The following is a 23,853-nucleotide window of genomic DNA, read 5'->3' on the forward strand; positions in this document are numbered from 1 at the left end:
TTATCATTTCACATCTACATTTCATATTATAATATCTAGACCCTGAACTCAGTAGCAAATATTGACACTGGAACCCAATGGAATCCAACTCAGAATTAGCTACCATTAGTATATAAAGCCATGTAAAATCATTGTAACTATTCAGTTTAAATATCAACTTGGATAGCCATCTACACTTTATACTCACTTCAACTCTTTTCTATCTCATCCATTGGATTCTGCTCTGAAGAATACTCCTCTTTGCTTCTCCAATGGAACTCCATTCCATCCATTCAAATCTCTGGGCTCCAACTTAAGGGTGACATTGCCAATAGCTTTATTGATGCCCATGTACTCTGCTGGTCTCTGTGCATGCACTCAAACCCACTCAATTGGCATATTTCTAATAATAGTCATATTTAGAGTATTTGGTTATCCAGCATACTTGTCATTGATTAAGCTTCTGGAAGAGTCAGAAATACTGAAGGTTTTGATGGTCCATCCAGATTTCAAAGGTCTAGACTGTCTCAATGAGGTAATGACACTATTCTGCCAGAGTAAGCATAATGGCTAGTAACTTCTTGTCATATATTTTATAGTTTTGTTCCATGACTGTTAACATCTTAGAAAGGAAGGCTATCAGTCTTTATTTTCTGTCCTGCTCTTAAGAGAGTATTGCATTGATTGCTCTCTTGCTCAAGTCTGCTTCTACTCTGAACTTCCCTTCCTACATTAGAATGGCAAGGATCATGTCCTCTATAAGTCATTATTTAAGATCATCAATGCAGCTTGTTGGAAATGCCCTCATCTCTAAGGTATGTTTCTGATTAACTGCATCATGGGGTGAACAATCTTACTATAGTCCTGGATGAACTGGTCATAGAAGTTGGTGAACCCTAAAAAGAATTGCCACTCCTTCTTTTTTGTTAATATCAGCTATTTTATAACTCTGGCTATTTTTATCAGGTTTATCTGAATACTCTCTTTGCTGATGATTACTCTGAGGTACTCTGTTTCTAGTACCTCAAATTCACACTTCTCCACCTTGAAAAAGAGCTTGTGCTTCCTTATCAACTTAAGTACTTGCTGAATCAATCATTGGTGTTCTTCTTTATCTCATGATATAATGAGAATGTCATCAAGATAAATAGTGACCTTTTCAGTAGTGATGAGATCCTTGAATATATCATTCATCATCTATTGGAATGTCACTGGTAAATTTGTGAGCCTAAAGAATATGACCATCAGCTCAAATAGCCTTTGGTTGGTTTAAAAAGTCATCTTTCACTTATCACTCTCCTTAATTCATATATTGTTGTATCCCTATCTGACATCTAATTTGGTATAGTATTGAGCACTATATAGCTTGTCCATGAGTTTTGAAATAAGCAGAAGAGGATAATAGTTTTTGATCATCGTCTCATTTAGCTTTCAGTAATCTTGGATAAGTCAGAGTTTCTCATTCTTCTTCTTGACAAAAAAGAAGGGAGAGGCCATAAGAAATTTAGAGGGTTGAATTCATCCACTGAAGAGATTCTCATCAAAGAACTTGTCCAGTTCCTGTTGCTCCAGGTTGCCAAGAGGATACATCTTGCAATCTAAATTTGCATTCATGTTTGAGATCAACTCAATTATGTGGTCTCATAGCTTTGGCTTGGATAACTCATCAAAGCTTTTTTTACTGAATAAGTCTTGATAATCTCAGGCCCATTCAAGTACCATCTCTTCAAATGTTTTTTCTTTCTTCTCTGTATTGGTCTTTGCTACTAAATCATTGGCATGATATACCATCTGAATATATATTGCTTGTTATAGGTCTATGGCAAAAATAGTCTTGCTGTCTTCCATCTTCTTGTTCCATCTGTCTTCAGGATCCTCATCTGGTAACTTGAATGAAATTTTGCAGCATTAGCACCAGGCAAATGTGATTCAGCCAGTTTTCTAATTGACTGATGGATTATGCCAGATGAGCCAGTCATGGCAGAGAAACATCTTTTTGGTTCTCAAGTTGGTGATAGCTAAGTTAATCCATTCTGAGTGATTGCTGATAGTTAGCCATAATTCAACAAATTTAATGATTGAACTGGCTTGATTCTTTGTTCTATTAGCATTGTATACTGATATCAGAGTGGCAGTAGCTTGTGTTGGTAGCTTGTGCTTATTGACAAAAGCATAATCAATAAAGCTTCCAATATAGCCACTGTCAATCAGAGCTGTTATAGCATACAAGAAACAAAATATGAGCATCTTAATTTGTGTCTTGGTGGTTAAGTCCTATCTGAGGTCTTCTGTCACTGAATATACTTTTAGAGTCCCTAAAGTTTATCAAGCCATTCTAATGCTCAGCATTATTAGTCTTCTGCATCTCTTCAACTATTTCATCAGTTACTTCTTTAGCTCAGATCTTATATATTCAGTTTTTGAGTACTGCTTTTGCCTTCTCTTCTGTTTTCACATTTTTGATGGCTTGCTAAGTTCATTCAGTATTGAAGAGCTTGAGCCAACTGGTGGAGATCACTCTCTCTATTCAGCCTGTAGGCAGTTGAGTCTTAGGTCTAGGTGATTATTTCAGTGCATTCATAGTTAAAGGTTGGAGTATATTTGAATGCATGCATAATTTAAGCATAGAGGTAACTATAAAAGTATTATAAGTCTGATCAGCACCTTTTGACAACACACCACTAAGTCCTTTGGCTGATCCAGTGGAATCACTCACTGGTTGGCCCCATCTTTTATCTCCTTGATCTTCATCTCCTTTCTGAGTTCTTTGTCTTTCTTCTGTAATTCCACAATCTGCATCTGTATGTCTTCACATATACATTTCTTCTTTAGACAGTCCCATAACAGGTGACCCTTCTGGCTGTAGTTGAAGCACTTGTCCTTCTTCTTGAGCTGATCTATGTCTATCAGCTTACTGCTCCTGGTGTATGTGGTGCCTGTACCTGTCTTCTGGATTATATAAAAGAGGATACTGATTGATAAGATGCCAGTTTTTGCAGTATTGGTCAAATTGCTGAGTTTTGCATTCTGAGGCTGATAGGGATTGCAATTGTCCTGAAAGTTCAACTGCTCTGTCTTCTGCTATTATTATTCCTTGTATATTTTAATGACTCATTCTTTTTATATATCATACCCCTTTGATATATTCATTCTAATGTCCAAGATCATCTTGATGTAGGAGGAAGATGCTCCTCACTTGAGCATCTCAACCATTCTTCTGTCATTGATAATATCATCTCATATTTCAGCAAGCTTGCCAAGTTGTTCTAACTCATTGAAATATTTGGTGGCTGGTTTGTCACTTATCTTGTACTCTTTCATTTTACTCTTATGTACTTTCTATACTGCAGGATCAATGAACTTTTCATTGAGCATCTGTTTGAAAACAGGCCAAGATGGCAGTCAATGGTGCTGCCTAGTTATTGAGTAAAAGTTGGATAACTGGAGGATCCACCAAGTCTTAGTCTTGTCTTTAAGGTAAAATGAGGCAAAAGTGACTTTGTTTATATTGATGCTGAGATAGGCAGTGTAGACTTTGAAATATTGTTCACAGTCAATGAAAAAGCAATCAATGTCATCTGATATGCTCTTAAAGAGATGGGGCTTTTAGAGTAGGTCAAGTTTGCACTAGAGCATAGCAGTATTATCTGACAATGTCTCTATTGGATTTAAGTATTGATCAAAGAGCAGTCCAAGAAAGGAATGAAGAGAAGTATTGTTGGCATTGAGGCTTTCTGCTGGTGCTGCTTTTTTTCATATAATTACCCTATTTCAGATAGTAAACCCTAATTTGATGGCCTCAGAATTGTCCTTTATAGGATTCTTTTCACTGCCTTCAGCTTTATCAGATGGCAGCTGTCCTCCAAGGAGATGGCTTTCTTGGCCAGTCTAAGAGTTTCAAAAGCTGGTGAGCTAATTTGCCAGCTGGAGTCATGACTGAGTGAGCTGAGTGGCAGAGCTTCAGATTGAAGATGTGGAGTATATGTATCAGGTTCTGGTACTTCAGATAGATGGAGCCATATAAGCAGCTCATTTCAGCACCACAGAGAGAGTCCATGGCATCAGCTTGATCTTGTACTTGGATTTGTATGCTAGAAGCCTCTCTAGTTAGTCTTCAGAGTGTGTTCTATTGTAAATAAAAATAGCACATTCAATTATAGCATACTATAGAATGTCTCTTTTTTCTGCATCATCTGTGACACTGTACTCTTGTCCTAGAGGTGACATTAGCCAACTAATATCTCTCTATAAAATCACTGTCTCCTCCTGATATAGCCTTTCATATTCTTTTTTCCATTCATGTTAAATTTCTACCAACAGTGCTTTCTCATCCAGTACTTTGCCAGAGTCTTCTGGATACTTGAAAGCCTTGGGGAGAGCAAATTAATCACTCTCCTCATCTTTCTTGTCTTTGTCATCTGCCTCTTTCTTACTGTTTTCAATAAGGAAGCTGCCAGGCTGGTCATAGATAGATGGAGTGCTGGACTTGACTGTTATAGAGGAGCTGGTTGTTGTTTCAGGTACTAAATCCAGCATTGCTAGGTTCAGGCCTAGGAGAAGACTGCTCAAGGGATCAGCCAGTGCTGATCTCAATGTCTTCTTGATGGCCACCATGTGCTCTCTGTTTCTCCAGTTCTTAGCAATACTGGCAGAAGTTTTAGTAGAAGTGAGAGTTGAAGAATAATTCTGCAATCCTGCCTCCAAGGAATCACTGGAGTCTATGATCAGAGATGTGGGTGTTGAGAGACTGAAAGCCCATAGACATTTAGTATGGACTCAGAGTGCAAGAGAATAGTGTTGGTGTCTGCAATGCTGGAAGTTCTGGGGGCAGGAGAATAAGTGTTTCATCTAATGGCTTTACTATGAGTGATGACCTCTGCAGATCCTGCTCATAAATTGGGGTCTATATCTGCTAGTGTGCTGGGCTCTCAGAAAGGAAAACCTATAGTTTCTGTTTGAAGGTCATACCAGTTTGGAAAACCTGATCTTCATATAGCAGCCTTAAGCTTATACTGTCAGCAATAGTATTGATGGTCATACTGAGCCTTCTCATACTTGTTCTGAGCCTGGGCTGCTGCATACTCAGCAGCATCTCAGGATCATTTCTTTGTTTCTACCCTGGTCTACTCAGCATAAGTGGCAGCTGAATAGTCATCAGGTCAGATATGTTTAATGTCTCATCAGACATTATCATCTGCATTGCTGTAGTATCTGATTCTCTGCTTCTCTGGTAAGTCCTTATCATTTTACCAGAGGTTGATGGCTCTATGACTACTATAGTCAGTGTGGACTGAAGAGGCTGGACTTTCTTCTGAGATTGCATAGAGAGAGTTGTGGCTGGAGTTTGAGAATATATGTTAGAAGCCTAAAGCCACTCTAGTGGCATCAAGAGAGTCTCAGGCATGGTCTTCAATCCTGTGCTCAGATGAGATGGTGGAAGGGTTAGAAGATAGTCTGTCCTTAAAAAAGTCATCAGAGAGATTTTCATCCTCATGGTTCAGGACTGAAAAGAACTCTGGTGAGACCCATGGGTTCTTGAATCTAAAGAACTAAGAGTTGCTATTTCTATTGTTTATTCATTAGAGTTGAGAGAGGTACCAGTATCTTTCTTCTTCCTCAGTGCTCCACAGATTTGAGCTGCTGGACTCAGCTTCAGATACAGGTCAGAGCAGGGGCTGAAAGAAGATTCAGATAAAGAGAGAAAGATATCATAGAAGGGGAAATCTGATATAATATTTCAAAGAATTTACTGTACTTATTGGAAGACTTAATAGTGCTTGACTATCCAAGCTGTAACTGATTGTCATCCATAGCAAAGTTGTATAATCACAAGTAAGCTTAGAAGCATTCTAATGATGAAAGCTAAGAGTTTAAAAAAGTCATCAGTGAGATCAGGAGTAGTAGTGTTTGATGGTGGCATTCAGTTTTCTTTACACTTATTGTATATAAGAAAAGAGAAGCAGCAGCTTTGAGCTAATTGTTAAGTCTAAGTGACATGTGATCTAAATACATGATAAGTAGATACTGTATTGTATTTATACAGTCATATCTAAGTTCACTGTATGTATTTGTATGACATTATATCTTAAGGCCAATACAAGTTGGCTCAAAGTAGAGTGGTAAAGAATAAACTTTAGCTCAAAGCTGGAGATATACAGTGAGAGCTAGCTTACTTATATACTGTTTACTCATAAGAATAAATATACTACTGCTAATTGTATCTGTCCAGGTTGTTGTGCCCTTTATCCTTGGGCATTATTACTATCTACAAAAGAGCTGTTGTCCTTTGTTGAAAGGTGTCATTGTATTAAAAGACAATGATGGACTCAGCCTTATTGTGATGACTAAGCTGGTCTTATGGTTAAGCACTGAGGCTAGACACTCTGATTAATCAAAGATAGAGGTTAAATAAAAATCAAAGTGAAAAAATCATAACAATAGTATCATGCTCTGTATAACTTGTCTATAAGCTCTGAAATGAGCAGAAGAGGATAGCAATTTTTAATCATCATCTCATTCAGCTTTTGGTAATCTTAGACAGGCTAGAGCTTCTCATTCTTCTTTTTGACAAAAAAGAAGAGAGAGGCTATAGGTGACTTGGAGGATCAGATTCATCTGCTAGAGAGATTTTTATCCAGAAACTTATTGAGTTCCTGCTGTTTAAGGTTTTTAAGAGAGTATGTTTTGCAGTCTAAGTTGGTATTCACATTTGGGATCAGTTTAATTGCATGATCCCATGGCTCCAGCTCTAATAGCTTGTCAAAGCTTTCTTTGCTGAATAGATTCTGATAGTCTTAGGCCCATTCAGATACCATCTCTTCAAATATCTTCTCTTCCTTCTCTGCATTGGCTTTCATGGCTAGGTCATTGGTATAATATATAGCCTGAATGTGTATTGCTTGTTGCATGTTTATAGTAAGAATGGTCTCATCATCCTCTATCTCTTTATCTCACCTATCATCAGAGTCTTTATCTGATAGTTCAAAAGAGATTTTGCAATATCAGCATTAGACAAATGTGATTCTGCTGATCTTTCAGTTGATGAGCAGGTTGTGCCAAATGAGCCAGTTATAACTAAGGAATATTTCCTTAGTTTCTAGGTCAGTGACAGCTAAGTTGATCTGCTCTGAATGATCTCTGATAGTTAGTTATAACTTGATGAATTTAGTAATTGAACCAGCTTGATTCTTGATTCTATTAGTGTTATATACTGGGATGGAAGTGGCTGTGGCCTAAGTGGGTAAGCTGTACTTGGTGATAAAAGCACAATTTATAGAGCTTCCAGTATAGCCACTGTCAATCAGAGCTATAACTATGTGCATAGACTGAAAGATGAGAGTCTTGATCTGAGCCTTGGTGATCAAGTCTCATCTTAGGGTCTTCTGTCATTGGATATACTTCCAGAGTCCTCTAAGCTCATCAAGCCACTCTAAGATCCAGCATCACTCAGCCATCTTCATCTCTTCTATGATCTTATCAATCACTTCTTCTGCTTAGGTCTTATATACTCAGTTTTTAAGTACTGCCTTTGCTTCTTCCTCTGTCTTCATATTCTTGATGGCATGCTAAGTCCATTTGGTATTAAAAAGCTTGAACTATCCAGTGGGAATCACTCTCTCTGTTTAGCTCATAGATAGTTGGATCTTATGCTTTGGCAATTCTTGTGGTGATCTCATGATTGTGGAATAGGGTATATTTAAATGTGCTAATAACTTAGATATAGGTGTAACTACAGAAGTACTTTTAGTCTATCCAGCAGCTGTTTGTGATACACCACTAAGTCCTTCAGCTGATCCAGTGGAATTGCTCACTGGTTGGCCCCATTTTTTATCTCCTCTACCTTCATATCCTTGCCAAGCTCTTCAAGTCTATCAGCCTCCTTCTGCAGCTCAGCAATCTGCATTCTAATATTTTCTTATGTTTATTTCTTCTTTGAACAGTCCTATGATAGGTGACCCTTCTGGCCACAGCTGAAACACTTGCCCTCTTTCTTGAGCTGGTCAATATCTATAGGTTTACCACTTCTGATATATGTGGTGCTAGTGCTCATCTTCTGTGTTTCATATGTAGAAGTGCTTGAGGAGGACATAGTACTAGTTTTAGCAGTGCTAGTGGGATTGTCAGATTTTGTATTCAAGAGCTGATAAGGCTTCCAGTTGCTCTGGAGATTGGCCTGTTTCATCTTCTGTCATTGTCTCTCCTTGTTCATCTCCATGATACATTCCTTCCAGACATCATATCTCTTTGGTATATTCATTCTGATGTTTAAGATCATCTTGATGTAGAAGGGAGGTGCTCCTCACTTGAGCATCTCAACTATCCTACCATCATCAGCAATATCATCATAGATTCCAGCAAGCTGGCTGAGTCATTCCAATTTATTGAAATATTCACTAGCAATCTTATCTCCCATCCATAGCTCCTTTATCTTGTTTTTATGTATCTCTTGGACAGCAGAATCAATGAACTTGTTACAGAGTAGCTGCTTAAACATCAGTCAGAATGGCAGTCAATGATGCTGTCTGATCATCAAGTAGAGGCTGAAGAAGAGCAAGGTCCACCAGACTTTGGTCTTATCTTCAAAGTAGATAGATGCAAAGGAGACTCAATAGATGTCAAAGAAGAAGTAGACTGAATATACTTTGAAATATTGCTTGCAGTCAATGAGAAAGCAGTCAATATCATCTGATGCACTCTTAAAAGGGTGGAGTTTCTGGAGTAAGTCAAGTCTACAGTTGATGATAGTGGCATTTTGAGATAGTGCCCTCATTGAGTTAGAGTATTCATTAAATGACAGTCATCACTATTTAGCAGGTGGACCAGAGATTGAGTGAAGTGAATTATCATCAGTGACTAGGCTGTTTGAGGGAGGTGCCTCTTTTTATATGATGATTCTGTTTCATATAATAAATCTAAGCTTTATCACTTCTAGATCATCTGCTTTAAAAGCCTTTCTGCTGGGCTCTGTCTCATCTGGTGATAGCTGTCCACTAAGAAGTCAGCTTTCTTTGCCAACCCAAGGGTTTTAGAACCCAGTGGTTTAGCTGGTTGGCTGAGGTCATGATCAAGTGAGTCAACTGGTAGAGCTTCAAATCAAGAGTATCAAGTATATGTATCATATTCTGACACTTCAGATAGATAGTGCCATATAAATGGCTCACTTTAGCACAACTGAAGGGGTCTACAGCATGAGTTCAACCTTGTACTTAGACTTGTATGCTGGAGGTTTTTCTAGTTGATCTTTGGAATGCAGTCTGCTATAGATAAAAATTGCCTATTCTATTGTGGCATACTATAAAATGTCAATTTTTTCAGTTTTCTCTGTGGCAGTATACTTCTGTCTAAATGGTGACATTAATCAGCTAATGTCTTTCCATAAAATCCTTGTCCTCTCCTGATACAGCCTTAGATATTCTTTCTCCCATTCTCATTAGATCTTCTCTTCTAGTGCTTCTTCATCTGTGTCCTTCTGTGCATATTCAATTCACTTGCCCTATTTAAGTAGAACATCCTCCTTGCTCTCCTCATTCTTCTTTTCTGTCTCTTTCTTGCTATTCTCAACAGGAAAGTTGCTGGGCTGATCATAGATGAATAGAGCATGAGATTTGATTATTGTGGGAGAGCTGATCTTTGTTTCAGATACTGGGTCTGATGACATTGAGATTGGCCCTAGAAGAAGACTGTGGCTGGAGTTGGCTAGTGCTAATCTCAGAGTCTCCTCAATGGCTGTCACACATTCTCTGTTCCTCCAGTTTGCAGTGATATCAGCAGAAGTTTCAATAGAAGAATGGATTGAGGAATAATCCTGCAATTCTTCCTCTAAGAAATCTTTAGATATTATGATCATTAATATGAATATTGGGAGAAACTCTAAGTCCATAGGTGTCAAGAATAGAATCAGAGTTTAAGAGAATAGTATCTGTGCTGACAGCACTAGGATTTCTGGAAGAAGGAAAATAGTTGTTTCACCATGCTGCTTCACTGATGGTGATGACTTTGATGGATCCCATCTATGGATCTGATGCTGCTGTGCTAGGCTCCTGGAACAGAAAGCCTGAAGTTTCTGTCCTGAGTCTGTACCATATTAGGAAAGCAGATCTCTAAGTGGCAGCCTTGAGCTCTTGCTGGTGGCAGTGATACTAGACATTATACCAGGCCTCCTTATACTCATTCTGAGCCTGAGCTACTGTATACTCAGCAAGCTGCTTGGCTGCTTCTGTTTCTGCTGTAGAGAAAGAGACCTCTCATAGACCTCTATCAGAAGTGACTCATCAGTATAGACTCTCTCACCACCTTTTTGACAGGTCTTCATCATTTGACTAGAGATTGGTGGCCTCACTACTACTATAGTCAGTGTAGACTGAAGGGGCTAGACTTCTCTCCAGAGTTATATAGAGAGTGTTATGTCTAGAGTCTGAGATCACATGGCAGAAACTATGCCTGAGGCTTGAAGCCATCCTAGTGACATCAAGAGAATCTCTGGCATGGTCTCTAATTCTGTGCTTAGGTGAAGCAGTGAAAGAGTCAGAGAATAGCTCTGCATCAAAGAAATCATTGGAGAGATCCTTATCCTCACAATCAGAGACTGGAGAGAAATGCATCAGCCACATCCACAGGTTCCTGAATCCAGTGTGCTGAGCATGGCTGTTTCTGTTGTCTGGTCATCAGAGTCCTAGGAGATAGGTGTGTTTTTCTTCTTCTTAATCATCCTACAGACTTGAGCTGCTAAACTGGACTTCAGGTACTGAACATGAGCTAAAAGAAGGTTTTAGCAGAGACTGAGATGTTATAGAAGAAGTCAGATATGACATTTTGGAGGATTCATTGTACTTATTTAAATGCATAATAGTGTCTGACTATTTAAGCTATTACTAATTGTTATCTATAGCAAAATTGTATGATAGCAAGTAAACCTAGAAGCATTCCAATGATGGAAGCTAATAGTTTAAAGAAGTTGTCAGTAAGATCAAGAGTTGATGTAGCTGATGGTGGCATTCAGTTTCTTTCATACTAGTGTGCATAAAGAAAGAAAAGCAGGAGCTTCAAGCTAATTATTAAGTCTAAGTGATATATGACCTAAATATATAATAAATGAGCACTGTATCAAGTTCATATAGTCATGCTCAAGTTCACTATTGTGCTTGTATGGTGTTGTGTCTCAAGATCAATTATAAGTCAGCTTGAGATAGAATGGTAAAGATAAACTTTTAGCTCAAAGCTGGAGATATACAGTAAGAGCTACACTACTTATATACTGCTTGTCCTTGAGATAAATATATCCCTACTAATTGTGTGTCTCTAAGCTATAGTGCTTGTTGTCTTTAAGCATTGTGACTATCTATAAAAGAGTATTGTTTATCATCAAGAGACATTATCACTGTTAGAGAACAATGGCAGACTTGGCCTATTATAGTGACTAAGCCTGTCTCACAGTCCTAAACACTGGTCTTTCCTTTTTATATATACTTTTTTTCTTGTTATACTTCTTCTAGTGCTTAAAGTGCTTTATCTTCTTCTATACTTCAGAGTATATTGATCAGATTTTGATCAGCTTCAGCCTGCTATTTTAGATGTATCCACTCTTTCAGCACAGCTAAGGCTACTGAATTTGAAGATTCTTTTACAGCTCATAGTATTCAGGCAGCTGTGTCTGGCTTTTTTCACTCTATGACTGTCTTTGGTCCAGAGTGCTCTTCCTTGGGTACTCCACCATCTGCTTAGGCTGAAACTTCCCTATAAGAGCTCTACACCAAACAGCCAGTTCCATTCTCAGTTCTAATAGCAATACATGTGGTTTAGATTCTACTTTCTTCTGTGCTTTTTCATCAATTTTAAGTGGAATAATAAAATATACTTTATGAAGAGTCATCCATCTTGTTTAGCTCTTAGGAGCATTTGAGTCTTTTTACATACTTTTTTCTTTTTTAAACAGTGAATATTTATTACTGGTTCTTACAGAAAGTGTCTTAGTATTGGTAGGTATAACACCTGGTTTGGAATGTACTAGTTTAGTATCATCTGCCTTAATCAAGAAAATGTTGAAAACCTGCCCATATATGCATCAAGGAGTTACTTGCCAAAATCCTCCTGAGATTTGATTTCTTTTTCCTTTCTCTTTTCTTCTTCAATAGCCTAGTCTAATTCCTCCCATGTCTTCCAATCAGCCATCTCTTTTTAGTACATCTGACTTAACTACTTTCAGTCATCATCTAAAAACTTCATTTTATGAATATTATGTGAGGCAGAAGACTGACTACTTGACATAGCATTCAGGATGAGTCTTTAAGGCTAAGGTTTATGGAGTTTTAGGCAGGCACAAGACAAATGCCCTTTTTCTCTGCAATTAAAGTATTTCCCTTCCTTTTAGAGTGCATCTATATTCATCAGCTGTCTCTAGCTGCTATATATAGTTTCAGTTCTCATTCTCTTATCACTTGTAGTCATCTCTTTTAGAGCTGACCTGCCAGTGACAGCCTTTTCTCCATTAGTGGTGGTCTTTGCTTCTTCATGTCCAAGAGTGTTAACTCAATAATTGTAGTCCATTCATAAAATTCTTCTTTTTTATTCTCTATATATTGTGAAAAAATTATTGTCTCATGAGCAATAGTGTTACAAAAGTTAGGTTGGACTGCATTTTCAATCTGCTCTAGCATGGCTTCCTGATCATGCATCTTTTCTGTTCAATATGCTAATTCTTTGAATTCTTGAAAGAACTTCTTAGCATTAGTGAAGTTGGCTTACTGTAAGGCCTGCCACTTAACTGCATAAACTTTTTGCTTGGCATCTAGTTTGAATCATTTTTGTATTGCCTTCTTAAATCAGAAATAGAAGAGGTATTTCCATCACTCAGTGGTTAGATCATAAAAGTATTGCTTCTGCAGGCTCCATCATTCTTTAGCTATATCTTCAAACTGAGTTGTACAAAATATCACTTGGTGAGGGCTGAACCTGACAGAATTCATGGAGAAATAGGTGCTGTATACTTTAAAGTATGCTTCACATTGTTGGAAGAAGTATTTCAAGTCTAGGCTTTCTCCTTTAAACAGTATAGATTCTCAGGCAATAGTCAGCTTCAAATTTCCTCAGAGCTTCATAGTTTTGGGCTCCCATAGAGGCAGAGTGTCAGATGGCAGTAGTGGTGGTATTAGTGATAGAGCTGGCTTTTTGGGCCTAGACAAGGATCATAGTCTCTAGTCACACCAAGGATGATTCAGTGGATCTTCAGGAGACAGGAGAAATGATACTGCTGGCTTTTCCCTTTTTTTTCTTTGCTAAAGAGTGCTGATGGAACCAGAAGTTTGGCATTCCTGGATCCTACTCCAGTGAATAGACAGATGAATATAGCTGGAACTTGCTGAAAAGTCTGTCAGAAAGGGTTTCAGCTTCCTTAATTGCTTAGGCTACTTTCTGCTGATGATGGTCATTCAAGCACATGATGAAGAGAAAGAAATGAGGGCTCTCAGCATCTCTTGGAATTCTATACTACTTCAGCTACTCTAGTCTCTGCCTATACTCTGTCCACTAGATTTCTGATGTGTTCTGACAGTGCAAGATATTAAAGTCCTTCACTGATGCCTAACTAGTGGGTGTCTGCCATCTGCTGCTCTCTAAGCTGCTGGTAGTGTCCAGACAGATTCTTCTACCACATGAGTTTGCCAGTTGAGGATATATTTGTATTCTCTATCTGGCTTATATGGGTCCACTGTTTCTGATTTGATGGACTAGAGCTCACTCTCTCTGAGACTGTATACATCAATTCTAAGGATGATCTGATCAATATCCTGCTCTTGGATTGAGGGGCTTTGAGGTGTGCTGACCATGAAGCTAGACTCATCTATCTGCCTAAAGTAAAGCTCAGATAGAGCTTCTGGCATATGCTCTCAGTGATAGTCAGCAGTAGGAGTGGCCACATCTCTGATTGAGAGTCAGCTTGTATGGCTATCATCTCCTCATACTGACTCTCTCTTGTCAGAGGTGGTCAGTCAGATGATAAGAGGGGGAGATTCAACTTCTCCTCTTCCACTTCATACACTTCTGAGTTCTAAGAATCAGACAATGTAATTTATACTGCTGGTATCTGTGGGTTCTGAGGCTGATGGCTGGACAATGATGCTCTTTCAACTCAGAAGTGTGCAGAGTGCTAGTTGAAGAGCTTGACAAAGAAAATCCACTCTTCATTAGTTTTGCCACTCCTCTAGTTCTCTCCTTCCTCTTCTTTGTTCTTTTGATAACCATATGATATGGTATCTAATAATTCCAGTTACTGTGATGAACAGGCAAACATCTGCAATAGAGATGGCAATGATGTTTCTGAATGTGAGTTTCATATGCTAGTCCTAGGCAAAGTGCTGTTAAACCAGAGCATGTGAAGTTTTAAGCTAATTGATAGACTTTCACTAACACTCACAAATCTCTAGCACCACTTCTGCTGGGGTCTAATTCTAGATGCTGAGTCTGAGTCTGATTTTGATATAAAAGTATGATGAGGATAATGAAGTAAGCTATAAAGATTTTGCAGAGAAGGATGAAGAGTTGTGGCTAGTAGATATAGTCTGCTATTGTGGCAAGAGTATTTGCACCAGATAGTCAGAGAGTGCAGTAGATGTATTAAATCTTAGCTCAAGACTGGAGTATATCAGTGTGTACTACTGCCTTATATACTGTCTAAAGAATCCTATCTTCTACAGGCAACTATTGTCTGCTCTTTATACTCTCTGCTCATTGTCTGAGATAACAATGACTGTGCTCTTACTTTTGTTTGTTATTGTCACTCTGATATACCATTGCTATAGTGAGTTTTTCATATGCCACAGTTCCTATTGTGTTCAAGATATGAGACAGCAATGGTTACCACATTGTTTCTCATCATCTTATTGTGCATCAATGAATAAGGCATAGTCATGGTGTCATTATGTCTTCATCATCTTTTGTAAGGTTGGCCTGGAGTTGGGATTGGTAAGCATCTGCAGATCATGATTTAGAGGCAAAAATCATAACATAGACCTCACACAGCACAGCAATAAGCAGAAACACAGTGAGGGTACTTGACAGACCATATTCAATATATATTGTCCATCCCAACATAAAGGAGTATCAAGCTCAGCCAGCAGGATATGACAGAGCTCCTGCTTGCTAATCCAACAGAAGACATCATTGAGTTGCTAGAGCTGAGTGAGAATTCAAATGTCTGGAGATTGAGCAGTGTAGTCAGAATCACATAATGACAGCTGGTTGACTGAAAAAAGAACCAATCCCAAGAGCTATTTTATTGTTGAAAAAAATCACATAATATATGGCTGATACACCTTACAACTATGTAGAATGTAGCCAGACTAGGTGAAGACAGATAGATATGGCAGATACTAGATTACTCTAGATTGAGCCAGCAGAGCAAGTGGATGAGCTTTGACATCTAGGATATTACATGGAGACATAATTGCATAGCACCTATGCCCTTGAAAATATTTTGAACACTGAGCTTACCATCCAACTTACTCACAATTGCTCAAATATCTTCTGCGAGTTTCATCTCATCAGAGAAGGAAAACGAAATATTATTGATGACCTCTCATCTTTAAGCAACACAGCAATTCTAAAGAGTGAGATGAGCGGATCCAAGTAAGAGGTCGTTCATCACAGATCCTGGAAGTGACATACCACCATGACACTGACTCTGAATGCAGCACACTCTCCTCCGTACGGTCTCTGATTCCTTTCAGAAATGGTACAAACCCAGTGCCACCCGTTCCTATGTATTCAATATCTGTGGAAACACTCCTCCCTACCCTATTGGCTGGAACAACGATATACAGTGTCGCGATGACCATGTGCACATCCCGAAATGCCTTCAGCGCCAACACTGCATTGTTGTAGGCATCCAGTAGCTCTCGGTCACTTGAATCTTTGATGAAACCTCTCAAAGAGCGAGGAGAAGATGATAGGCGAGTCAGGAAGCGGCGGTGCTCACGGGGCATATAACGCTGCATCCTCCCAAAAAGCGATCGAGTTCCATTCGCAAGATGGTTATTTATCCCAAAGAATATATCCAGTGCATGAATAAGTGTACTTTGGCCCGCACTTGGGCCTGACAGTTCCTTGAACATCTCGCTGGAATCGCCTGGCAATCCTTGGAACATCCACTTTCTAGGTGGCGAATCTTCACCTCGCAACCAGGGCCGAACCTGCTGATAGTAGACTTCGGAATTGCAATCCTTCCGCAGACCGAGAAGAACCTTCTTAAAGTCATCTATGAGAACAGACATGCGTACTAGTGCCTTGGTAATTTGGGCAACGGCACCGACGAGAATATTGTCTGAAATTTGGCGAATGAGGTCTAGCGCTTCGACGCCTCGTAGTTCAATGACAGCTGATGCCCGATAAAAGGCTTGCTCGTCACCCTGCCCAGAAAATACGGAAGGAAAGTAAATTTCGCCAGTGGAAGGGTCCGTCGTCCAGTTGTACAAGACTAAATCAGAGTATGTGATCACGGGTGGCAGATCAAGGACGTTAGAGATGTGTGACAATGGAACAGACAACGGCGGTGGTATGCAGATGGCACGATCGGGAGGTAGGGTGTGTACGTAAAAGTGTAGAATGAACGATAGGACATGGTGGGCACGTCTAAGAGCCGGAAGTGAACCGTCTAGCACGGTAGCCGACAACAGAGGCGCCTATTGAAAGTAAATTGGGATAAAATACAGATCTTGAAAAGGCAACGAGATACCTCATACCTCACAGACTCGCATACGCCACCGAGCAGACTCCGTTAACGTTGCCTCGGAGTAAGCAGCACTCTCGCCCAGGACGAGCTTTCGTTCCATGGCATGCTCCAGTAGATCCTCCCACATTGTCCATTCTCCCGAGAGATGGAGATGGGGCTGACTTCCAAGAAAGCCAGTGTCAGGAGAAATATCAAAATCCTCCAAGCGAATCATGGCAGCACCCTTGACCATAGTACGGTCATTTCGAAGCAGAAACGGGTTTATAACGTTTCAAATGAGACGGCCGGGTCTTACCCGACGACCTTGCAAGAGCGATCTCAGCTGACTCGTTTGGTAGACATCTTCCGCGAATCCCTATCTCTTAACGTGGTAATTCGGGTCTCCCCCACACCGCGAATGCGGCAAATACAACTAAGAACGGTCGAGAAATTGCTACTCTCCTCCTCCTCCTCCTCCTCCTCCTTCTTCCCCAGAAGCCGTTGACCTGCGTAAACGGCAACATGTCTTCTTCCTCTGACGAGTGTGTGGTGCTGTCTGAGTGTCGGCGACGCGATCTCACATGCTCTACAGACGCCGCTTGTACTAACACCAACAGGTGTTTCTGGACAGCAGCGTGTAGATCGGGATTGATAGACGTTAAATCTGGTGAAACCCATGGTAGGTAGAGAGTGTAATGAGCTCCAGTCACGACAAACTGCTCAGGCAGGTCAATCGCCTGAAGTTCAACGAGTTAATACATCGCCGTTGAACACATATGGATGACTCACTAGTAAATCTCTCAATGTATTCTTATAAGCTATGAAATACAAGCGGCAGCCAAAGCAAATAATTAACCATCAGGATCGCGTGAATTCCCTAATGCGTGACGATCTCGGATCTGCTAACAGCTAATGCTAAATAACTAGCGGTCGTCGGTTGACATTCCATGCTATTTCGCCCTCTGGACTGCCATTTTCGTCTTCACAGCTTTCAACATCGCAGCAGCCCTACCCGCCAACTCCGTGTTGCTCGACGCCACTCTCCACGTAGTCCTTCGCCTCAGACAAATTCCCAAAAGCAAGACGGATATTACGCTCCGATAAAGCCAACAGGGACCCTAAATACGGCTCCGAATTGTTCAGACGACCTAGTACGGCCAAGGATAAGAAGCCCGCCCATTATCAAACAAGGTCAATCGCTCCTTCAGCTTCCTCACCAATCTGAACTACTCCCGGAAATGCTGCTCCGCCGCGGGCCAGACGTCCATGGAACGGATATCAAAGCTCATCCGACGAAGTTTATGCCCGGGAGGGATTGGTTGATGCCGAGTTTCAGTGCGTGACTATAGCGGAGATGGTTTCCTGAATTCTGCGAATACAAAGGTGTAAGGGTCAGAATATACAAGAATACCGTGAGTTATACCTCTTCGTGTCTTTGTAGCAGGATCGTAGACCATCTCATATCGTCACACACAGAGAATAGTTATACATTCCCAGCACCCTATAGGCCCGTCCCATCCCCGACAAAGCGCGATAGTCCTTCTTGGTGATATCTACCGAAGCCTTCATAAGTGCCAAGAACCAAAACTAACTCTCCGCATACCCAACATCCGACGATATGCTTCGATGGCGGCATGAGTATTACCCATCACGAGATATACTCATGGCCCACTGAAGCCCATGCGTGGTAAGTCCGATCCAGGTAGGTAGCGCCCCGAAAATATTTTACTGCATCCTCATGCTCTGTACGGGTCGAACACGCATTGCCTTAACACACTCCGTCAACAAGCAGATAGATTTCAATAATGAAAGAGCATACCAATGAAGCATCACACCTCTGGCCGGTTCTTGTCTTTTTCCTGAAACTTGTGAGCGTAAAACGAGCGCTTCTCATTGTTATCCATCACATAGAGAATATCAGAGAAGAAATCTATGTCTTCAAGCCGGTCAGGTTCTAGGGAAAGGATGCGCTCGAACTGCACTTGCGCATCCCTGTACTCTGACGAGTTCAAAATCTTGGCAATAACCATGGGACCATAAAAGGTAACGCTGGATAGGCAGGCATATCTGCGGCTTTTCATGGACATAACCCATAAGCTGGCCGGAAAGAATTCGGAACCGAGGAGGTTGTCGCATATTTGGACTTGCGTTGAGGCCAAGTGGAGATCGTTGAGCATCTTCACTCGAAACATGTAGACCACGGGGTGATTCGCTAGTAGTGGTATCCGAGCCAAGACATCGTTATACTAAGAGACATCAGTCATAAAGCAAGAAATTTTGAGTGGCCACTGACCTCTTTTTCGGAATCAATAGTCTCCAAAAAGACACTAGGCGGCCCATATCCAAGGTTTGCTCGCGATAACATTCAACAGTATCGTTGTTGCCTCCACTTTACGCGACATTCGGAAGAGAAACAGAGCCTCACTGATTCCGAATCAATACAACAGTCAGGTTATAAAAACGGGGTTACATGAACATGAGCCAAGGCTCCGTCGAATGCGCGACATCTTCCAAGTAATACAAGTATTTCATTGTTTAGAGGCGACATAGGCTGCTCCTTCTTATCTTCTACAATGTCAGACTTGTAAGAATATGCCACAGGTCATGTACTACTGAGCCTGTACCACTCATCCAAAGCTAGCCTTTCATGACTGACAGAGATGGAATAAGTGGTCTACGCGCATTGTTATTGCCAGAAGCCTTTGCACAAATAGTGCAGCTCTTATATAAGCTTTTTTTTTCTTCTCGGCTACAGTTTGTGTTGAACCACAACGATGACTATTTGTCAAATACACTTGCCTTTCCTTTTTATACCTATCTCTCTGCCCTTCTGGTATTTCTTCTGGCCACTTTCTGCCCAAACAGTGCTTTTACGCCTCCACGCTAGTTTGGTTCTGGTGATGTGCCTATAGATATGTACTCTGTTCGCCTAATCAACGAATGGATGGCGAGTAATGACCGGGTATTCAGGGTGATATTCAATGACTCTGGAGAACTATGCCGGGTTACCCCCCCACATTTGTTTCTTAACACCGAGTAGACAGCAATAAAACCTTGATCTCGTTTTACAGTGAATTTGGCATGATAATTCATGAAGACTTCAGATGCTCCGTGTTGCCCAGTCGAACAGCAGTTTTGTACGACGTATAGATGAGGTAGGCGAAGCATAGAAGAATGGTAAATGTGGTACCCATCTCAACCTGAGAAATGTCTCCAAGCCGACCAACTGGCACTTGGACATAGAAGACTGTCTCTGAAGGCAAGAGATGCGATATATTTGACCGACGAAACAATGCTGCGAAGTCCTCGGGCATATATGATTCAGCATCGGAACCGGCACGGCCCTCTGAAACAGGTTTAGGACATGGCAATGGATTTGGCGCTATACACGCACCACAAATCACATATCCTTCTGGCATAGAAACATCCACTGCGTGAAACCCATCCATGGACGCGCTGACTTGACCGTACCGCAGGTGCAGCGGTATTTGAAGCGCACCTTCTGTTACGGCTTTGTGCGATACATTTACGAGAACATGCGAGTTGTCTGGCCCAATGGCAGAGACAGGAAGCTCCAGATTGGACGGGCCTGCATGGTGAAACGTGTACGAATCCTTGTAGTTGGCAAGCTCATAGGGATCCACAAAAACGAGAGGTGGAAGGGTGAGGAGAAGATAGAGATAGCATGAAGGCTCTAAACCGATGCCATGGAAGCTGGTGGTGATGGTAGGATGAAAGCCGTACAACGGGTGCATGGTTGATGAAAGAGAGGCCATGTGGCTGTGCGAACGCTACTTTGCCCTCTTACCACCATGGTTTCGTACTTCGCCCTCACCTTTCTATTTTCTCGCTCTTTCTTGGCTGGCAGTATAGTCGGCTCTGGTGCTACTTGCTCGAGCTCTTGCGACCATGTGGATCCAGTCTTTCTCAAGTTCATCTCGGAATGTCCCTGCATGACCTACTGCTCAGCAGCACAAAATGGAACATACCTTCCAAGACTTTGTCGATGCGACGAGTTCCCTTTTGGATACTCTAAGCAATATGTTCTTCCACCTATGTGCCCTGCTGGAACGTTCTGTCCCCACGAAGGAAGCGGGTGTCTGCCGCTAGTTGCTGTTGGGGCGCGTGTCAGCTGAACAGGGACGAGCAGTGCGCGCCGCCAGTTCCTTGGACAGATCCTATTTCAGATATGGATGGTGTTCTCTGTTTGACGTCAACATGCATGTTCGTCGTCTAATTTCCAATTAAGCATTACTGACACTTTGAAGGTACACTAATGGAGCCCAAGGACAATGCTGTATCACGGAGAACATTACTTACCTGGATAATTTCAACGGGTAACGGTATACCAACACAGTAATCAGAGACAATTGCAAAGCTCCCGATTACTACTGTGGTCAAGTTAGCATGGTTTGCGAAGCGACTAGGGCTCTTCGATTTCGTTGTCAAATGCACGAAGAATGTGTGTCGGTATGTCTCATAGATGCAAACTGAACACTCATTACATTTCATGGAGAAACTCTGCTCAAGGATTCTGTGCCGATCCACCTGAGGCCCGCTTAAAAATAGTCTTGGCAATATGCTCTAACGGCTGTCTGTATCATCGGAGGTGGGTATGTTTTCCGTTTACATAAATCATATTTCAAGCGTCATAATAGTGCTAGTTGTCACGACCATGCTGCTTCCTCTTGTTCACAAGCATAATCGTTGGGGTCAGTGAAGCTGTGTCAGGCATCGAAAACTAATTCTCGTTTCCTTAGCCTTCGCCACACTATAATCTCTCTACATTCCCCCTCCGCCGCTGAATCTGAAGTGTATTCGGACAAAACACTGTAGCCTTTTCTATATTTGCTTACTATCAACTCGTCGTCAGGTCAGGCATAAAATTCAAATACATGTGTATCTTGCTTCTTTCTTTGTTTCTGGCGAGCTCTCTACAAACAGTAGGTTGCAACACGCGTTTCCTTTCCCATGTAGACATATACGGTCTACGGCTCTGCTTTTGTTTCAACATTCAACAGTGCCCCAGCTGTACTATCCCTGACATCTTTCAGGAATTTCGCAAGTTCAGTGCCTCCAGTCCCCTTCAACGGTGTCTTTCTTTCCTGTAGGTTTCTAGTGCGACCAGCGGGTCCGATAATGTAGAGTGTCACGATAATGATGTGAGCGTCCCGGAATGTCTTCAATGACCCAACAGCCTCATTATATGCTGCCAGTAGCTTCTGGTCTCCTCTACCCATCACGATATCTCTCAGCGGCCGCGGGTTATTGGAAAGATGATTCAAGAAGTGTCGATGATGGCGTGGCATGTATGATTGCATCCGGCTGAGAAAGGCCTTTTTCGCTGATATGTCACCGGATCCCGCGCCGGTCATGTCTGATGAGTGGGAGTAGCGGTCCACACCGAGGAAGATATCCAAAGCATGAACAAGCGAACTCTGGCCTGCACTCGGACCGGAAAGCTCGGAAGGATAGGGTATATCTAGTTCGTCCAGACCCTCAAAGATCCACTCACGCTTCTGGGGATCCGAATCGGCGCCTCTGAACCAAGGGCGAATGTTGTGATAGAACACCTCTGGATTGCAGCCTTCACGAACGTTAAGGAGTAGGACTTCCAGCTCATCGATGACTGTGGATAAGCGATGCAAGAATCCGGTAATACGCCACATAGCGATGTCGTCGCCTACGAAAGCTTCGTCCATGGTGGCTCGCATTAGCTCGAGCGCTTCTGCACCGCGTAACTCCATGCGAGCAGAGGTGAGATAGAACTCTTGCTCGTCGTTTGTATTAGTGAAAAGACTCTGGCTGCGAAGATTGTCCAGAGCTGGGACGGGTGACTCGGAGGGAGTTTTGAGGTCCCAATTGTACAGGACATCATCGGAATATGTGAGAACGGGAGGAAGCTGGAGCTGTGCGGAAATTTGCAGGAGGGGTATCGTGACGGGTCTAGGTATCACTATGGATGCATTTGGGGGGAGCGAGTGAATATAGAAATGCATAATCCACGCTAGGACGTGTCGACCGCGTCGAAGCCTAACCTCTGATGTCTTCAGATCATCAATCGGAAGCAAGGGAAGCTTAATAATAAGTTATTATGGCGATGCGGTAAATAGATAAGTGACTTGCATTACGGACTCGGGAACGCCAGGTTTCCGATGCGCTTTTTTGAGTATCCGTGAGGCCTGGTTTGTCCCCTAATTGAAGCCCAGATTCTTGCGCTTCCTGAAACATTGCCTCCCAGGGCTCCCACTGCCTCGGAAGACGCGCCAAAGGGGGCTGAGGGGGCATAAAACCAGTCCGATTGTCTACATCGAAATCATGGGCCGCTAGCGTGGTGGTATCAACGACACCACCTGGTGATCCAATTAAAATGTCAGGACGAGGAAGAGAGAGGAAATGGTCCGGGGAAAGATGGTCCATGATGCGACTGTCGATAAGTTACAGATGGGGGAGCAAAAATGGGGTTTCACTGCAGGTCCTAGGAAAAATAATGAGTATTATTTTGAGTAAAATTCAACGTAGAAGCAAGCGTACAATAGTACTTATCCTTCTTGCTCTCCGAGTCTGACGAAGCAGGAAAAGAACCTTGAGGGAAATTTATAATAACGGGTTTAGATGACGCCTTGCCGACGGGTGCCGCATGATATCATTTCGGACCATCGGTCTAGACTAAGAGCTACTACGATTGGATTATTCGTCGCTGCATCTGCATTGCTCAGGCAATTATCGACTAGCGACTCTCGTCAGTGGCGTGAAGAGGTCACTAGATGGGACACCGAGATTCTCGATAAGAGACTCAATCTAATCAAAAAAAGGCCCGTTAATATCCGCAGGTGGCTGTGATGCAGCGGGGAGAAAGGGGCCAAAGATAACAAAAAATCTGCAAAGCGCTAGTACTTGAAGTTGAATTGAAGACGCCAGAAACTATGGGAGATGACACAGACTTATCATCGATAGCTTACCTTCATGGCACTCAATTATTTTATCAGCCCAATCCAAGTTCTTCATTGTTCTCTATGTTGAACTTTTGGACTCCCAACGTGACAGCGAATTTGAGGCTCGCTTACCTGTGGCGAGAACTGATGCAATGCGTCGGTAGTGGTGCTTTGTCTAACCGAAATTAAAGAAACAATGGTAGTCCATTGAGCTTTCGTGTCACAGAATGGCAATTTTTT

The 23,853-nt window shown here is 41.7% G+C and overlaps 6 protein-coding genes across 6 annotated transcripts; 2 read left to right on the forward strand and 4 right to left on the reverse strand.

Moving 5' to 3' along the window:
- Nucleotides 1-15,544: 15,544 nt before the first annotated feature.
- BT62DRAFT_961296 (Indoleamine 2,3-dioxygenase) lies at nt 15,545-16,926 on the reverse strand. Its single transcript, XM_043188590.1, has 3 exons — nt 16,710-16,926; nt 15,637-16,649; nt 15,545-15,571 (listed from the first exon to the last, which is right to left on the reverse strand). Coding segments are annotated over exons 1-3 (1,218 nt in total). The 5' UTR covers nt 16,914-16,926; the 3' UTR covers nt 15,545-15,570.
- A 1,364-nt stretch (nt 16,927-18,290) lies between these two features.
- On the reverse strand, nt 18,291-19,113 carry BT62DRAFT_423667 (uncharacterized protein). The gene is made up of 3 exons (XM_043180851.1): nt 18,972-19,113; nt 18,498-18,924; nt 18,291-18,445 (listed from the first exon to the last, which is right to left on the reverse strand). Exons 1-2 carry the CDS (start codon nt 19,041-19,043, stop codon nt 18,508-18,510), a joined length of 489 nt encoding a protein of 162 aa, XP_043044935.1. The 5' UTR covers nt 19,044-19,113; the 3' UTR covers nt 18,291-18,445; nt 18,498-18,507.
- A 74-nt stretch (nt 19,114-19,187) lies between these two features.
- BT62DRAFT_423785 (uncharacterized protein) lies at nt 19,188-19,666 on the forward strand. Its single transcript, XM_043180853.1, has one exon. It carries the CDS (start codon nt 19,326-19,328, stop codon nt 19,563-19,565), a length of 240 nt encoding a protein of 79 aa, XP_043044936.1. The 5' UTR covers nt 19,188-19,325; the 3' UTR covers nt 19,566-19,666.
- Nucleotides 19,367-20,447, reverse strand: BT62DRAFT_927143 (uncharacterized protein). The gene is made up of 2 exons (XM_043185182.1): nt 20,073-20,447; nt 19,367-20,024 (listed from the first exon to the last, which is right to left on the reverse strand). The coding sequence occupies exons 1-2, from the start codon at nt 20,431-20,433 to the stop codon at nt 19,768-19,770; spliced, it is 618 nt and encodes a 205-aa protein (XP_043044937.1). The 5' UTR covers nt 20,434-20,447; the 3' UTR covers nt 19,367-19,767.
- A 12-nt stretch (nt 20,448-20,459) lies between these two features.
- BT62DRAFT_423750 (uncharacterized protein) lies at nt 20,460-21,124 on the forward strand. The gene is made up of 2 exons (XM_043180852.1): nt 20,460-20,898; nt 20,947-21,124. The coding sequence occupies exon 1, from the start codon at nt 20,491-20,493 to the stop codon at nt 20,812-20,814; it is 324 nt and encodes a 107-aa protein (XP_043044938.1). The 5' UTR covers nt 20,460-20,490; the 3' UTR covers nt 20,815-20,898; nt 20,947-21,124.
- A 304-nt stretch (nt 21,125-21,428) lies between these two features.
- Nucleotides 21,429-23,379, reverse strand: BT62DRAFT_423983 (tryptophan 2,3-dioxygenase). The gene is made up of 3 exons (XM_043180854.1): nt 23,213-23,379; nt 22,805-23,156; nt 21,429-22,755 (listed from the first exon to the last, which is right to left on the reverse strand). The coding sequence occupies exons 2-3, from the start codon at nt 23,096-23,098 to the stop codon at nt 21,667-21,669; spliced, it is 1,383 nt and encodes a 460-aa protein (XP_043044939.1). The 5' UTR covers nt 23,099-23,156; nt 23,213-23,379; the 3' UTR covers nt 21,429-21,666.
- Nucleotides 23,380-23,853: the final 474 nt, after the last annotated feature.

The sequence above is a fragment of the Guyanagaster necrorhizus genome, assembly GCF_019112545.1.
Source record: "Guyanagaster necrorhizus MCA 3950 unplaced genomic scaffold BT62scaffold_3, whole genome shotgun sequence".
Lineage (NCBI taxonomy): Eukaryota > Fungi > Basidiomycota > Agaricomycetes > Agaricales > Physalacriaceae > Guyanagaster > Guyanagaster necrorhizus.